This window comes from Bacillus rossius, chromosome 16 (assembly GCF_032445375.1).
Source record: "Bacillus rossius redtenbacheri isolate Brsri chromosome 16, Brsri_v3, whole genome shotgun sequence".
NCBI lineage: Eukaryota > Metazoa > Arthropoda > Insecta > Phasmatodea > Bacillidae > Bacillus > Bacillus rossius.
The window spans coordinates 44,542,355-44,560,808 of NC_086343.1; the positions used below are offsets into that span (position 1 = coordinate 44,542,355).

At 37.1% G+C, this 18,454-nt stretch overlaps 2 protein-coding genes across 8 annotated transcripts in view; one reads left to right on the top strand and one right to left on the bottom strand.

The window, feature by feature from the left end:
- LOC134540105 (protein pigeon) overlaps positions 1 to 7,019 on the top strand; it is a 70,344-nt gene extending 63,325 nt beyond the window's left edge. Inside the window, exons 17-18 of one of the 2 annotated variants that reach the window (XR_010076407.1) lie at positions 5,094 to 5,226; positions 5,653 to 7,019. Coding sequence is in view for 1 of the 2 variants with exons in the window: in XM_063382592.1 (XP_063238662.1) it covers positions 5,094 to 5,119 (26 nt within the window). In the remaining variant the exon portion in view is untranslated. Of the gene's footprint in view, positions 1 to 5,093; positions 5,579 to 5,652 lie in introns of those variants that run through there. The other variant, XM_063382592.1, reaches the window with a different exon arrangement.
- The window catches only part of LOC134540106 (E3 SUMO-protein ligase PIAS3-like), a 66,726-nt gene continuing 48,453 nt past the window's right edge, over positions 182 to 18,454 (bottom strand). For 3 of the 6 annotated variants that reach the window (XM_063382594.1, XM_063382598.1, XM_063382599.1), the window contains one exon: positions 183 to 2,333. In XM_063382594.1, the coding sequence (XP_063238664.1) occupies positions 2,257 to 2,333 (77 nt within the window). In that variant the 3' untranslated portion in view covers positions 183 to 2,256. Of the gene's footprint in view, positions 2,334 to 13,629; positions 14,617 to 18,454 lie in introns of those variants that run through there. The other 3 variants (XM_063382596.1, XM_063382597.1, XM_063382595.1) reach the window with 3 other exon arrangements.

Below are 18,454 nucleotides of genomic sequence, written 5' to 3' on the forward strand. Positions count from 1 at the left end.
TGATTATACTGTAAATATTCAGTTGCAATTTCCAAGCTTAGACACTGTGTAAATAATAATGTTGATTAGTTTTTTTTACAGATAGCCGACATCAGAAAATTTTGATCCAGGTAACTGATTAATAACTTTTTTGGGATACCAGACCATCACCCAAAATTAGATTTAATCTTATATTAAAGTTAATTATTACAATTTAATAGGCAGCAGTTTTCAAAGAATATTTATTTAAAAAAAAGTACATTGTATGGGATAAGTCTTGGTCAACACAGTCTTCTACACAATACAAAATTTACTGACATCCAATAACAAAAATGAACACAAGCATATGGCAATGACATAAGATATTAAGAACAGTTCAGTTACGGAAGTAATCTTGGCAACACATGGTGATGCAACAAAACTCCTTTCACAACTTAGGAATATTTTTAAGAGAAACTGTGTAATGTCATGTACAATGCTGTCACACTCACAAAATACCACCACACATGTTATAATACAATCAACAATAACACAAAAAAGTCAGTACATAAGTGGTGACATCACAAAATGCAAATAAAAAGAACAGAAGCAACGTTTTTATTGGAAGTTGTTCTTTGCACAATAAACATACATATATATACTCTACACTTTAGAACAGACCAAAAGGAAATATGCTGTTTCAAGTATAATTATGCCTTTCTTTTAATTGTACTTCAATGCGAAAGCTGAAAAACATATCTGTGAATACAATTCTATGTTAAAATTAAAAAATAAGAAACACACATTTATAACTACCGGTACAAACTAGAACCCTGGTGTAAAGACCCCTTGGAAGTCCAGGGTTCCTAAAGATACGACAAACAAACAGATGGAAGATTGGGTAGTATTACAGTATCAGGAAAAACTTTTGAAAGAAAAACAATAAAACAATATTGAAGCATTAACATGAAACAAGCAATACCATTGTTCAGTTAAACGTAAGTAGTTATGTAGTCCTGAGACTGTGGCTTTCTCATTAACATGTGCAGTGTTATGTCAATGTTATGTTTTACATTTTGGATTGAATTTGTTAGAAGCTTTAATTTTAAATGGAATAATAATAAAAGCTACAGAGAAAAAAAAAGGAATTAATTTTTTTCCCACATGCACCATGTTTAGCAATGAAAAAAAAAAAGTGTGCTTTATTCAATTTGCAATACCGTCCGAAAATTTCTGCAATGGCTTCAAACACAGCAGTAATGACGGGCCATTCTATTCCTCGTTAACCACAGATCTGAGGTCATTTGCACATCCAAATTTTAGGTAAAATCACATGCACATAAACTAACGAAGTACACATCGCAAAACCACTAAACCTCAGCAGAAACTGACAAAATGGTTAACTAATAAAATGTACCCACTAAACATTAAACTCAGTGAGAACAGAACACATACTAACTTCCCAACTGACCAATTCTGCATGATGTACATTAAAATTTTTTTTAAGGCTGATGTGAATTTAACAGAAATTAATAGCTGGGCCTGTGTGAAAAGTCCTAATTTTTTTAAATAACAAAAATATCTACTAAATTCCAAATAATTGCTCTTGGAAATAATGAATATTCGATTATGTTCAAAGTGTAGTAAAGCTGTGGCATATCACGTCGAGTGACCATCAACATCACAGTTGAAGTCACTTCTGTACAATATAAATGAGCTTGAAGTAAATACACAGAGTTTAATTTAACAAATACACAGTGAAAAGCCGAACAGCTTAAGTTGACTGCCGGATAATCTGTTACCTGAAATTTTTTTTAAGTTGAAAATATGCAATCAGTACACATTGCAACAAACAAAAAATCAAAACAATACTGTGTTTTTTTTTATCTGTATCCATTAATTTGATATATTTGTTACAATTGCACAAATCCCTGTATGAATTTTAATGACTTTAATATTGGCACAAAAAAGAGCAAAAAAAAAAAAAAAATTTTTTTTTCCCTGACTTACCATCAGAATTCAATATTTTTTATACTTGTACTTTTATTCAACTGATATCCACACAACACAGCAGACTCATATCTACTATGCAAAATACCGAACCTGGCAGTTGTCATACAGCCATAAGCATAATACAAAACAAATTTTTACAATTCTAAGCCTAACAAAGCAAAAAAAAAAACCAGACTAACAGCTACAAACAGATTATATAAAAATGTAATAAAAGAACCGTTCACAGCTGCACGTTGCAGAGCCTCGGAGAGAGCTCGGTAGGAACACAGTGGCGTGCCGCTGGCCTCAGGTCAGGTCTATGACCTCCACGGCCGTGTCGGCTCCGGCGTCCGGCTTGCACGGGGCGCGTGGCTGCGCCGGACCTGCGGACAAGCACGGCGCGCGTTGTTCCCGCTCCTCGGCACGGCACGGCACGACAAGTACACTGCATGCAAATACCGGACAGCTCCACACCTCTGTGCCACCAGCACGGCGAGTGACACATGAAAGCATTTTTGATTAGTTGAAAGTTAAATTAACATATTTTATTATCTGGCATCAAACAATTTTTCAATTCCATTAGGAAATTTTAAACACTGGAGGTTTGTTTTTTTAAATAAATTCACACAAAAATTTAATAACTATTCTGCTAGTATTAACTTGAAACACCCCCCCCCCCCCCCCCCCCACACACAAATGATGAATTGAACCCTGAAAAAATTCAGCACCACAGTTGAAACGAGAAAAAAAAACAACAACAAAACGAGAAGACGAAACAAACAAAATAGTTTTTCAAAACAGAAACAAGCGACGTTTCGGGAACTGCTATCTGCTCCCGACCTCAGGCAGAGACGCACATGGTACGGAAACACAGGTGCGACTGAGTAGGGTGCCCGAGGACGGGAGCAGATAGCAGTTCCTGAAACGTCGCTCGTTTCTGTTTTGGAAAACTATTTTGTTTGTTTCATCTTTTCATTTTGTTGTGTTTTTGTCTCGTTTAAACTGTTGTGCTGAATTTTTTTGGGGTTAAATTCATTGTTTGTGTTTTTTTTGTTCTCTTAGTCCATTTTTCTTAGTTTTTCTTTGTTTGTTGACCATATTCCTGTTATGGAATATTATGTGGTGTATATATCCAGTTGACAACAGCAATTTTTGCTTAATTTGTGTTTTTTTGTAGTTTTCTCCTACAGACATACATGTGCTTAGTAATGGCATATGTCCAAAAGCTTACATCAAGTCATGCACTCCCATTGCACAAATCTTTCAAAGATGCTAGTATTAAGTTGGTATCGTACTGCACACGCAAGCTGCCACCTACTGGCTTGGCGTGACAGCTGTCCTGCACTTGTGGAGAAGTGTGATCAGGACTGTACAAATGGACGGGGTCCAGACAGCAACTGCACGCGGCGTGTTCACAGTTGTTCACAATCATGCTTTGTCATCTTTACTTGTCGGTGTGTGACAAGTTATCACAATTCTGTTTGTGACAAAAATATACATCTAGATGATACTGAACACCTTTAATAATAATACTGGACGGAAGTTCTGCGTCCTGCTGAATTAATATCTGGGTGAACCGTGTTCAAATCCTAGACGGCGGATACGAAGTCCGATATTTTTTGCACACTGGAAACGTGGAGACGATCATCACAATTGGATTTTTTCACAGTACTTCCGTTTCCTCACGCTCTGCATTCCTTCAATGCTAGATATTTTGTTGGGGCAAACACATTTCTGTGTACGTTGAACTCAAAACGTTGTGAAGCATGGAGTATAATCGTTCTCGTCACTACTTTTAACTGTGGACTTTCGTCTTGAATATGAGTAAGTGCTGTTTCCACTGCAGCATGGATGATGCTGATACAAAAATTGGTTGGAGATACTAATGACCATTTAGCTTGAGGAAAAGGGTCGGACCAAAGATAGCAGGAAGCATAGCTAGTGCCTGCAAGCTAGCTCTCTGAAAGTTAGTTTTCTTGCAATTTGACATTTGGTTACTTTTTTTTTAATTTTTGTGGCAATGGGACAGTCTACTCTTAAAAAGTATCATCCTATTACACTATTCACTCATCAGGAGTAACGGGACTCACTGTTTTCTGGTATTAGAGAGAGGCTGAGGCCAAGTCGAGTGAGTAGCTGATGCTCGAATCAAATCCAGTCCATAGTACTTGACAGTAAGTATTTTCTTAAATTTGATGCATGTTTGACGCAAAACAAAACTGATTGATGAAAAGGGAGGGAGGGGGGGGGGGGGGGGAAGAAAGTAATTAATTATGCTTGCTTGTATAATTTTTCAGTTTGGTAAGGTTATATATAGTTTATGCAGTTATTTTTGGCGTTAAAAAAAAATTTAATTTCAGATGGTGGGTTTTTTCGGTTTTTCGATGAAAAAATCCTAGGTTAACACCTGCAAAGGGCTGTTTTTTTCAATTCTGACTGTTTTCTGGTAACGGTCAGGAAGGCTACTAAGTCTAGGGAAGTAACTTCGAAGAAAAACCATTCACCATTAAGAATAAAATACTTCCTGACATGTTATTGAATCATTCTTTAAGAGGGTATTATGATACTTCAAGTAGTTTACCTTTTTAACATTTATTTAGGTAATTACATTAAAAATAGCATCAACTGTGATAACAGTTGGTTAGGTTAAATACAATAAAAATACTGTGGTACTGTGTTAATGGTTGGTGAGATTAAGCATCCAACATTAAAAATACTGTAAATTACCAACTGAAAACATATCTTTCTTAACTTAACAATTATTGTTACAAGCGTCCAACAATTTCACAGTATTTTGAACGTAGCTGAACAAACCTAACCCAAATAAGTATTTTAAAATATATTATAAATGAAGCTAAACATATTCAACCTACCATTCTTATAATATGACAGTAGTTGTAGTATATAAATATTAAACCTAGCCAAACCTAACTAGACTACTGATAAACTACTTTAAGTTTCACGTCTTCTTAGAGAATGATTCAAAAACATGTTTCAAAATAAAAAAAAAGTTTTGTTATTTTTTACCTTTGAAATCCTAATTCTATAAAGCAGTAAATTTGATTTGGTTGGCTTTTAATTTTTTTGTTAAACTAATTTTTAGTTCAAAGTTTAGTAGGTGAAGTGTGCAGGCTTCACTACAGAGTTCGGGCGATGGCCGCGGGAGTGACGCACAGAGCAACGACCGCTGCGCAGCGCCAGCAACGCAGCGAGAACCAGTGCAGTGGACCGAGGAGCAACGAGTCTGCAGCCTGCCCAGCGCTTAAACACCTGTTGGTGAGCTGGTTATAATTTAGTTTTTGGCTGCCTTTAACAAACATGTGCAGTGTGCTGCAAATTTGAAATAATTGCCACAAATTTATTTTTCATCTGAAACCCCTAAAAAAACTTTGTTAGCCCATTGTTCATCCTGGAAATCTTTCCTACTAGAGTCGCACTATGTTTTCCCACCGCCGCAACCGAGAGCCTGGTGTGATTTCGCCAGCCAAGTATTAGACATCATTTTTCTTCCCACCTCAGGCCAAGAACGTGACAAGTGCTTTTCTCAGCATCCTCCCAGGGCAGCCCACTTCCCAGAACTCAGCTTAGGTTAGCAGCTCGAGTCATGCCCCATTCTAATGTTCCAGGGCTGTCGGGAATGTATCAGCGCCCGTCCTAACACATTTCTCACGAGCTAACAGATCCCCCCTCCATCTTTTCCAGGAACTTTCCCAAGAGCACTGACCGGGCCTTGACCTCGGCTCTCGGCGAGTCGAGATCAAGGACTACCTTCATCTTTTTGCGAAGATACCAACTACTATAGTTTACTCCAGCGAGTAGGGAGGCCTCTAGTGGCCACTACCACACCTTTCTCTAGTTCTCTCTTAGCCATACAGCGCGAACCCGCAGGTCCCGTAACTGCCAGGCTTACGCTAGTCCATCTTGCGGGACTTTTGTCAACTAACCCAGAGACTGTTTCACCTGTGCCTTGCCAGAGCGCGCTGCTTTCGGAGAGCAACAAGCTACCTCCGAAGCCCCTTAAGTTAGGCTACCTGCCACCTTTGTTATTTTTTCTTTCGGTCTGAGAAGCCATTTCTCGACCGCAACCTCCAGCCAATCAGAGGCCAGTTCCCTCTCCTCCTGGGCCTCCGGGCTCCTAGCACATGCAGACCAAGGGACGATTGATTCGTCCTTCTGCCGTCACCGTGGGTGTTTCTTCCCGGTGCTTCTCACCCGCCACCCCTTTCGCGCACCAGTCTCGCAGCGACTAGCTTAAGGGGTGTGGTCCCAGGGAGTCCGGGAGTGATCCCTATCTTATTTATTTCTAGACTGATATTCACGTAGTTCTGATCACTAGGTAACCTTGTAACATGACTCCCGCGAGCACTAGTGCATCTCCAGAGGGAGTGTTTTTCATCATTCTACCCCAGAATGGTAAGTAGGAAATTCTATGCTTATTCGCCTATAGTTGACTTGCTACTTAACTTTTGCCCTGATTTCATGATCCCTGTTTCTTGTCACCTTTATTTTCTATTCTCGACCACTGGACCTCCTTTTACGTTTGGTTCCAGTGTTGTTCAATAGATGGCGCAAGAGTTCGGGTTTTTCTCCGGCTCAAGTCCTTCACTAAATTCAACTAAATTTACATCTTTCCTTCATTGAATGGACATGAATACCACGCATCTCTCAAACTAGCTAACCTTTGAACCACCACCTCTTCTCCTTGCTTCTGGTCACCGCCAGTGAACAGTCGATATACGATATTGTTAAATCAGAAATAGTTACCTAAATTATACATAGGTAGTCCCATGAATGAGGAAAATGGTGTACAGATTGAACAGCTTTACAAAGGATACAAATGCAAAAAGATTGGTCGAAATATACATCATAACAGCATGCTGCGTGCAGCAAACGTTTTGACAGTCATGTTTGTTATTGTTTTGAAACAATTGTCTAAAAGTTTAACTAGTTAAATAAAGTTTAAGAGTGTAAAGATAAAATTTATTACATTATTTTATTCCTCAAGTGATGAACATTATATGCAGGAAGCATCTTGTAACATTGCAAAATTCCTGCCCCCTACTACCAATAATATTTAGCTAAGAATGATTTATGTTAACAGTTTTTTGAATATATATTTAATTATTTTTATTAATGTTTCTTTTATTATGTATAGGCATTTGAAGTATTTTGTTTGTTTTTTGATAGTAAATATTTTTAATTTAGGTTATATTTTGTATAAAACTGAATGTAGTACCGTATTTACTCGCATAATGTCCGCAGTAATTTGGCTACATTTTTGACAAAAAAAATGGGGTGCAGACATTATGAGGTGAAGTCCGAAAAAAAAAAACTTTTCCTCAAAATTTAACGTTTTGTGTAGAGTAAAAAAATTGTTCTCTCATAATCAGTTTACTAGCAGAGCGCTGGTGACTGGCGACCGTCCGCAGCGGACGTGAGAAATGTGACAGGTGCTGGCGATTAGTGGAAGACGCCACTTATTTTTTTTTCTTCTCTCACTCGCGTGTGTGCTCTTACATTCAGAAGCCGCAGCCAGCCTACACAAAATAAACGCTTTGCGTGAAAAGATATTTTTTTTAATCTTTCATTGAGATGGCCACTAATGCCACGAGGCAGATGTCTAATGTCTGCATTAGCCGGCGCCGGCGAGCCTCCCTCCCTGTCCCTTGCCCACTGTGCGTATAAAAAAACCATGCGCATGTATCCCCACCACTTCTCCGCTACCTCCCCTACTTTGTGACGTAGTGTGAGTTGACGTGTACTGGCTTGTGCTATATATAGCCCATCCCCTTGCAACTCGCGTGACGTCGCAGGCAGCTGCGCAGTGGAGTGAGAGTTTCTGAGTCCGGACGGTTTCACCACGCTACAAACCCTCTCAGCGACCGCTCCGGAGAAATGAACAACTCAAGATCAAAGCAGTTGACAGCGTCGGTAAATTTCCATCCCGTTACTGTGCCTTTCAGGGGTGGCCAAGGTTGCTTTGTCTGGTGCGGACTTTATGCGGATTTAAAAAAATTCCATTTCAAGTATTTAAAAAGAAATGTGCGGACATTATCCGACTAAATACGGTATTTTATTATTGTTTGTTTACTTTATCAATTACCAATAACAGGTGTATTAATTACATTTTGTCGATATTTTAAGGAATATTCTGGGTAGTAAGACTGTATGGAACATTCTAGAAGGTTGTAAAAGAAAGGAAGACATGGGCACGACACATTGTCGCAGCAGGTTGTTTATCACGCCTCAAGTCAGTGCGTTGTTGCAAAAACCCAGCACGTGGACGTGTTACAGCGCAGCAATAAACTGGAACTTTTACTGGGCGCAGTCTCGCCAGCCAATCAGAGCGAACCTTGAGGTGGTGTGATGTCTCTCCCCAGACTTTCGTTTTTTCAGTATTTTTCCCTATATGGACAGATACTAGGTTCTGTCTAGTGATTGGTCGATTGGACCACGGGGTTGCCACCCATTGTTTTGTCTTTGTTGTCACTCAATCACGTCTTCGGTAGCTCGCTAAAAATATAAAATAAATGTTGAATAGATCACGCCATGCCTGCTGGTCGGGGCCTAGTCGAAGAGTACATTTTTTCTATACACATTTTTTGGACTTTTTAACTAGAAATTTGACCACAGGCGTCAGAAGCGGCCCAGAGTGAACATCGTCACCCACCCGGGAAAGTTTCCGTGGGAGTACGTGTACCTGGGATAAGGGAACTTAACCCAGGGACTTATGTCTTAAATATTTTTTTAATATCGAGCGACAGGAAGCTCTGAAGACCAACTGGAAATGTGTTGGTATGTACTGTAATTTTTTTTTATCGGAAAACAATGTGACCAGTATAAAAACTTTTCGTAACAATCTATAAATGCAAACGTTTTGAATGGGAAAAAATTAACATAAGGATGTATGGAAATGATCAAGGGAATAATTATTTAAATATTATAAACGGGAAAACGTATTATGCGGGAACATCTTAAGCTAGTTTTACTGTACATTTGATGTGTGTTACCACAAATTGTTGAAGCAGATGAACTAATTGTGCTCAGTATTTACTTATTACATGTTTTTTAAATATTTTTATGACAATAAAGATGGAATCCACCATTTTAAATGACAAATTAATTTTTTTATAACACAATAAAACCTTGGCTCCATTTATTAGATTACCAATGGATAACAATTGATTTTAGTTCAATGTAGGGCTTAAGGGACCCACCCAGTGTATTTGTGTTGATGCAATGGATAAGTGCGACGCTCCGAGCAGTCTTTTCGTCGTGCATACAACTATGATATTTGAGCGGTAACGTTAACATTTTAAGGCGTATAAACGAAGATAAAGGTGTACTGAAAGTCGCGGAGTGCTTCCAGAATATGTACCGGGATTTGCCTAACTAAATATTATTCTGAAACAGTTGTTTTGGCCATTTTCGCTTTCCTAAAAATACAGTTTAAAAATAAAAGCCAGAAACAGATATAGGTACTCATTGACATACTACCGTCTTTTACCGCATAATGTTCGCACGCGCGTGATCATCGCAGCCATATTTTAGGGCTTCAAAATTTGGATAAAAAAAAAACCTCTCGCGTAAACGTCGCATAATGTTTTTGGTCCCGCTATTAGATTCCGAGCACTTTGTGTGGGTATTTTTTCCGTATAAAACAATGTATTTTAAAGTAGAAATCTAATATATATTCAGACATTACCACTTACTTATTTAATTAACGGAAATACGAAGTTGTCTGACGTGTAAATTATCTTTTAAAGACTTTAATATCAATATCTCGCCGAGTACATACAACGCGCGCTCTCTATCAGGTGATGAGTTAACTACATTTGATAACCCGCATTCTTTTGTGTTGTGTACTATGGTTAGTGATGGGTAGTGGAAAGTTTCCTGTCGGAAATTTCCTGCCGAAAACTTTCAAAAATGGAAAATTTACAGACCTCATGGAAACTTTGAAAAAAAGTGGAAACATTGAGAAACATTGAATTTTTTTTTAGCTGTAACAGTTGAGTGCTGTTGAGTATGTATGCAAAATTTCAACCGATATGGAACACATTGAAGAAGGTATAGTTTTAACAGAGTTAGCTCAGTACCGAAAGAATTTCTTTGGATGGCGCTTGAAAAAGGTAAAATTGAACCCTGTACTTGGTGGAAAGGTCTGTGTTGTACTGCAACATGTTTGTTTTGACAGTTTATTTATTTATTATTATTTACGATTTATTTTATTTTGTTTGCTCTATGTATAATATTATTTATTTTCAGAAACGACAATATTTTGTTATGTATGTCTATGGAAAAGTGATTCTTTGGAATTTTACCGGACTATTTGAACGATGTATTGTTGATACCCCTCTAAGGACTAATGGACTTGGAAACTGTAAACGGTAAAATTAACGCCGTAATTTTATTATGTAAATTATTATTTTAATATTTATGTATTTAAATTATAAGTGAAATTTTGTTATCCGCGCAATTGTTGCGTTCGGAGTTCACGTTTTCGGTAAGAAATTTAGTAACCGAATTGGTCCTTTTGGCCAATCACGGGCCACCATTTAAAAGTTGAGTCTTACTGGTTTATTTGAGAAGCTAGTAAGAAAGAGAGTTCTTAATGGCCAGCTGAATGAGCGGCAACTTCGTGACGTCGGCGATTTTAAATCCTGAAAATTAGCTATTTAGCATCAGGCATCCCGGATAGAGGATGATAATTATGAACCATTAGGGAGTTCTGAATATTGAAATAGGATTTATCTAAAAAGATAAATAATATAGGAGTGAATAACGTGAGTAATAAAAGTGCCCAGATTTTTGTGTCTCAATCTTATGCACGAATCACGCAACTCCCGTTTTTATGTCACATCGTCGCCGAAACGTAATATAAACATTGATTTCATGAGTTAAATTGATTTTATAGCTGATTTAAATAATACTTGGAGATAAATTTTACGAATTTACACACTATTTAACAGACTCAGTGGTCCTATAGATGAGAGGCTCTGAGCTCTGCCGATGACTTTTGAACCTAACTAGCCGAGGTAAATTGATTTTAAGTTCCCTAAAACATTAATTAAAAACTGTGTAGTGTCAACGAACCCAAATAAAGACTTTTGAAAATATTTTAAATGTGCGCAACATAACTCCTGGTAATTGAACTTTTATTGAATTCCTATGATGTCAATGTTAAGTTAGGTTATTGTTTGAATATGAATAGAAATTAAATTAAATATATTAATAAGATTGAAATCTTTTAAATCATTTTTACATTGGGAATAAAATAATTCTATATTTAATATTCAAAGTGTTGTGTTATGTCATTTGTAATTTCACCTACTCCAGTGTGTATTTATGTATGTTCCTAACCAATCAAGTAACACCTAACTGTGACCTACATGATATCAACACTGCCAGTGGAGAGTCACACTATTAAGAAATAAAATTTATTACACAGTTTTAATTCAGCCCAACATTTTTCTTTAGTGTGTGGGGCCTAAACTCCTACAGTAGCTCTGCATAATTAATTGGCGACCCAAGTGGAGCCTATTTAGTACAAAGTCACCACACAGACTAATTTGGCACTCCAAGTGGGGCCTATACATATATTGGCTTGGTAAGTGTGTGCGTGAGGGCAAAAAGGGCTCGCACAGTGTGGTCATACACAGCTGTCAAAAGTAGCAAACAGAATCTTAGGTATGCCAGTAACCTCTGCTGCTACAGAGAGGTCTTTCAGTACACATGGTAGTATACATACAAAACTAAGAAACCGCTTGACCACTGAAAGAGCAGGTAAAATATCATTCATTGCCCACAACTGGAAATTGTGTCACCACATCCTGGAGGACATTGAAAAATTGGAAAGGAAAGATTCTATTACTGTCATTGTGGAAGACAAATGTGAGAAAGTATATCAGAAGAAAAAACTACCACAGTGTGTTTTAAAAGAAGACAGTGCATCTTGTTCTAACAATGAAACAGAAGAGGAAGAAAACAGTGATTTCAGTTATGAGGACAATGATGATTTCATTGGTTTATAAGACCCAATATGACTTAAATAAGGACATGTTTGTTTCCAATTCAGTTAAAACTGTAACATGTATGATTTCTTATTATGAATGCAACTAATTGTTGATCAATATTTTTTTTAGTGTTCTAGTTGTTACAACTTATTTGTCTTTATTTCCAATCAGTTGATAAATTGTAATAATATAGTGTTAATATTTTCAAATCTATGTAGTCAAATATTTTAACTGTGATTGACTAGGTAATTGTTTTTTCAGAAGGAATCATTTCTGTTAAATCTGCAGTTAAGTATTCTTTACCTTAATTTTTCTTCCACTACATTAGCTTTTTGTAATGTTGAAAGCAGCTGATTAAATAATTTTCAGATTTAAAAACTGATTAGGCCTACTTGCAATGAATTTGTGAACTGTATTTGTAAAAAGAATAATTCCACCTAAATGTTGAAATTAATTTAGAACAGCACCCACAGTAAATTCTACATCGCTAACGAAAGATATTTTAATGTCCTCTTAATACTGCAACTGTGAATATTGTATTTTACAATATGAAAATTTCATACAGTAGAGACAGTCACGTGTCTAATTCTCTGAAATGGTTATTTATAAACCAACATCAAAGTTTCCTAAAATTTCCTATGTTTTTCGGTTTTTGGAAAGTTTCCATGAAAATTTCCAGGAAAATTTCAGATAGATAAAATTTTGGACATTTACCCATCCCTAACTATGGTAGATATGCGTTCGTTCGGCTTGCATTTGGATCACAGTGTTTTTATATTTAAAGTTGAATAAAGGTTTTTGTTGTATGACTTATTAATTCTAATTGTTTGGCGTGCTCTTTTATACTTCCCTTTTTAAATAAACGTACTTTCCATGAATGGGTTTTGTTTTTATGAATAACTTTATCTAACAAAAAATAGTTTTTCCCGCATAATCGTTGCACCCATAATTTTCAAACTTGATTTTAGAATAAAATGTGCTACAATTATACGAGAAAACACGGTACCTCAGTGTATCCTTGAATGTTTTTCTGAAACAGAAACTGCTCATATATATTTTAAATTGCGTAGTTTTTTTCTGAAGATCTGCACGCCCTGTGTGTGCCAAAGTAAGCGGGCCCTTAAAAACCAATACTACTGATTCAGCGGACAAAACTGAATATTGATTGTAGACTGTAAAACTTGTACGTAAACACGTGGACATAAATCTTTTAATTCCACTTATAAGTATGATAGTATGTCAAGTGTGTTTGAGGATAAAGCCTTTTACCTGTTGTCTGCATTTCCCGAAAGCAGATGCCGGAGCCAGTTGTGGACCAAAAAACCATGACATCAGACGTGTAACACCTGCTACACCATGATTTATAGACAGGCAAGATTCCCTACTAGTTCCTCCATTTGTGTGAGTGTGTGTTCATTCTTTTAGAAATACTTGGTTCTCCAGCGTGCTCTGAATCAGTTTGCTTCATTGAAAGATACAGTGTTTTATCACATAATCGTCGCACATTTTATACCAAAATTAAGTTTGAAAAGTAGGGGTGCAACGTTTATGCGAGAAAAAAAAATTATGTTTGGACAAGTTATTCATAAAAACAAAACAATTTCATAGAAAGAACGTTAATTTAAAAAGTGAAGTATAAAAAAGCACGCCAAACAATTTATATTAATAATTCATGCAACAAAAACCTTTCTTCAACTTTAAATAGAAAAACAAAATCTGTGACCCAAATGCGAGCCTGAACTATCGTCGTAGTACACACTCACCACGAAAGAGTGCGGGCTAACACATGCAGTTGACTCTGGACTCGACAGAGCGCGTGCGTTGCATGCAATCGGCGCGCTATCAATATCGATATTCGACTACGTGTGTGCGCTCTATACGGAAAGCAACATAACCAAATATGAATAATGCTAACGAGCGCTAACTACATTTTTATTAGCGGTACACCACAGCAACGCAGACAAACAGATAAAGGTTATAACATTTAAAAACATCTTTAAAAGAAAATGTACACATCAGACATCTTCGCACTTCCGTTAATTAAATACGTAAGTGGTAATGTCTGAATAAATACCTACACAAAGAGATCGGCAACTAATAGCGGGACCAAAAACAGCATGCGATTACGTGAAAGGTTTTTAAATCCAAATTTTGAAGCCCTAAAATATAGGTGCGACGATTATGCGTTAAAAGAGGGTACCATGAATGAACTCATCACTGTATTACCATTTAACATTATTAACATTTATTCAAGTACGTATTGATATTTGAACTTATGGTTGGCTTCCACCTTTTTGGCTTTGTTCCCTTTTCCCTCATTCAGTTCATTGTGCCCCTTGTTTCATATATTTTTCGATCAATCAGGACCTATCGCTTTGCTGGTTCATTCCATTTCAATTTTATTTTCTTGTGGTTGGGTAGGTTACAGTTGAGTGCTTGTATTTGTCATGTCTACTGAACTGCAGCTGAAGAGAGCAATGCAGAGACAAGCACGCCTTGCATCGGTGGCGAAGTGTGATGGTGACAAGTTTCAGTGCGACCTCTACGTAGCTGTGCACAGCGATTTACCGCAAGTGTGGGAGCTAGGGTCGGACCGTCTAAGCCTCCAAGTCGTCAGCAGCGGTGGTAACGTGAGAAGGAGAAGCACGACCTATAAAAAGTTACAAAGCAAGAGGACACAGCGTTGAAATGTAACGAAGGAAACACTTTAATCAATGGCCATATAAAACACATTGAAAAAAATAAGGGACTTAATTTTTTTTAAGAAATTGAACATGATTGAGAGAGCCATGTCTTCCAGTGCAGATGGCTTCTCCCGCAACAAGTGTTCTGCTTCAGTTCAAAAAATAACGAGCTCTAACACACATTTTCCTTCTTGAGCAGCACAAGTCTACCATGGCACGACCATAATATTAAATTACTGAAATAACCCAAGTCATTCTTTTAAAAAGATGGAAACCCAAGTGATAGAGGCCAGCATATAAGCAACGATTCTAGATGATAAATAGATACCAAAGAATGGGGAATGGGACAAAGCGTGGAAAAGTTCACAAATGTTTTAATACCAAAAAAGTTGAAAAATATTTGGTATTTAATTTTCTACTATGTAATAATCATGATGAGAAAACAAAGTGGTTAAGAAGCAGGAATAGAAAAAGAAGAAAAAGAGAGAGAGAGAAAAGGGGGGGGGGGGGGGGGAAGAGTTAAGTGTGATTCATAAATGAGATGGTGAGCATGGAACAATATGAAGCACTGTCCATGCTGAAAGAATGCAAGAAATAAAATGACAGAAATATCTGTATCAACATGGTTTGGTTAGATGTAAAAAACATTTAAATAAATTAATAAAATACCATTACAAGAATGTACGAAACATACATACTACAATTGATACACACACACACACAGACATTGGCGGAATCCCGATTTTCAGGAAAAACTGAGGCACACTGACGCATGTCACGCACACGAGCAGCCATCACTATCAGTGCTGCTGCGTGAGGAGCGGGAGGCACTACACCGCCAATCAGCACTGCGCTCGCTGTGCCTCCTTCAGGCGGCTGTGATTGCCCGTCACCCTCTAGCCGTTGAAACTCGAAGCCTTGGCTTGTTCTCACCCTCTGCCTGCACTTCAGAACCGGTGACCAACTACGAGAATGCTGGCAGTCTCGACCGTACGTTCCTGGACGTGTCCGACCCGTGGCGGCAGGAAGACCGCACGATCGTCGCAGGCGGTTCCGCCTCCCGTCTAGCTACGTGTCATTCGGTCGGCACTCTAGGGCCAGCTGTGCTTTGTCCCGACTGGTCACTGACTGACGCTTCTCGCTCGAGGCCTCGCTGAGGGAGGGAGTGTCACAGCAGAGCGCAAGCACCGGGGAAGGCACATCTCGACACATCAGGCAGGAAATTACTTTTTTCCATTTCTCCAATTTATTGCAGCAGTACTCATGTCCAAGTGCCAATATTTATGTTAAACTATTTTCAAAGAAAGAAATGCCCAATGACAAAAGTCAATATATGCATGCAATAGAATACACACCATTTTCACCAGTACAAAATAAGAACTACAAATGATCGCGTAAAAACATTCGCAGGCACCATTGGGCCGGATACAAAATTTTGGTGTGGGTAAAGAAATTTTCAGCTCTAAAAGGTTTGGATTAATAATTATTTAATGTTACAAATTTCGTAACTTTCCAAAACAATTTTAAAGTAAATATTTTGTTTCTGTAGGCCCTAACCTAGTAATTATACATAGATAGAGGCAGATAATTTTCAAGGACAGCATAATACCACAAAATAAAGCTAACGTAATGTACCCTCTTTTATCGCATAATTGTCGCTCTTGCATAATCGTCGCACCCATATTTTAGGCCATCAAAATTAGGATAAAAAAACTTATCGCGTAAACGTCGCATGGTGTTTTTGGTCCCGCTATTAGATGCCAAGCACTTTGTGTAGGTATCTTTTTTTGTTTAAAACGATGTATTTTAAGGTAGAAATCTGATATTCATAGGGCCATTACCACTTATTTAAAAAAAGGAAATACGAAGTTGTCTGACGTGTAAATTTTCTTATAAAGACGTTTTTAAATGTAATAACCTTCATCTGATCGTCTGCGTCGCCGCGGTGTACTGTTTATAAACGTACAGCCAGCGCTAGTTGGCATCATTCGTGTTTGGTTATGTTGCTGTCCGTATAGAACGCTCGCACGTAGTCAATATCGATATTTTGCCCATTGCGTGCAACGTGTGCTCTTTGTCAGGTACCGAGTTAACTACATTTGATAGCCCGCACTTTTTCGTGGTAAGCGTGTACTACGACAGTAACACGTAGTTCACATCATATATTCAAGTGCCTTGCGTTCACGTCACAGATTTTGTTTTTCTATTTAAAGTTGATGAAAGGTTTTTGTTGCATGAATTATTAATTTTAATTGTTTGGGGTGCTCTTTTAAACTTCACTTTTTAAATAAACGTACTTTCCAAGAATGGGTTTTGTTTTCATGAATTACTTCACCTAACAAAATATTTTTTCCCCACATAATCTTCGCACCTGTTCTTTTCAAACTTGGTTTTAGAATAAAATGTGCGACGATTATGCGAGAAAACAAGGTAACTTTTTGATAACAGCAAAATTTAAACAAAAAGCCAAATTGGCAAATAGTGACAAAACTAGCTTATACATATTTACACTTCACTTTTAACTCAAATTATTCACTTACGTTATTTACGATAGCTAGAGACACATTTAACAATATTACAAACATATTTCCAACCAATTTCCACTCAACTCTAGCACTTTTATTTACAACTATGTCCGTTTATGTTGCTTTCAAGGCACAAGTAGCAAATGTTATAGATAAATGCAGGAAGTAAGTTGTTACTGTTTGAACATGGTGGTAGACTGATCTTAGCTATCGATTAAACATAATTTCAATTACCGGTTTCACATTTTGTTCATAGCACAACAGTTCCATGTTTTTGTTGATGTAGTTAATACTCGAAACCAATTTTGTATTTTTTCCTTGTCACTGGCTCGTGATATTACACACACACACACAAACACACATATATTTATTTGTTTTTTCTATTTCAATTTGAATACAATGTTTTTGTTGCATGACTTAATTTAAATTGTTTGGCGTGCTTTTGTATACTCTATTTTTTAAATAAACGTACTTTCCACGAAAAGGTTTTGTTTTTATAAATAACTTTACCCAACAAAAATGTTTTTCTTATAAAAATTGCACGCCTACTTTTCAAACTTGATTTTAGTATAAAATGTGTGATGATTATGTGGTAAAACACGGTAACTACATCAACCAAAAACACACTAACTGTTATGTGAAGGTGGACATGATATTTGAAACAATGTGTAAATCAATGTGCTTGATCAACCATCATGTTTACTCCAGGGTGGCCACAGAAATGTAGAAATGAAATTCCCTGACATTTCCAGGTTTTCCCTGACCATGCAAAAACAATTCCCTGACAATTTTTTTTAATTTAGACAACCGTGATTGCGATTTTATAAATATATTTTAAAACAAGAAATATAGGATATCTGTTGTTAGCAGTTTTGTTAAGATTCTTTGGCTTAAAAATTTCAACAGTAATAAAAACAATAAAAAATTAATAAGACCATGCCGTATCTAAAAGTATTAAACATTTGAAAAGTAAAAATTGTTACAACCAAGCAATGCAAATATTTAGGCCTGACAAAGAAGCACAAAGATCACGGTGAAACTTTAGGTTGACACTGGGACCATCCATAGAGATTTGCAGAATTTTGCACAAATCTATTTCTGACAGTGTCTCAGTGAATGCTTTCAGCAGATCTTCAGCTGTGGCATGATTCAAAAATGCTGAGTTGAAGTACCTAGTTGAAACCTGGCAGCTCTGTTCTCTCCAAAATCTCACCACTATATCCATTTGTCCAAGTTCGGAAGTCTTATTTAGTGATTCATCAAACCCCACAACTATTTC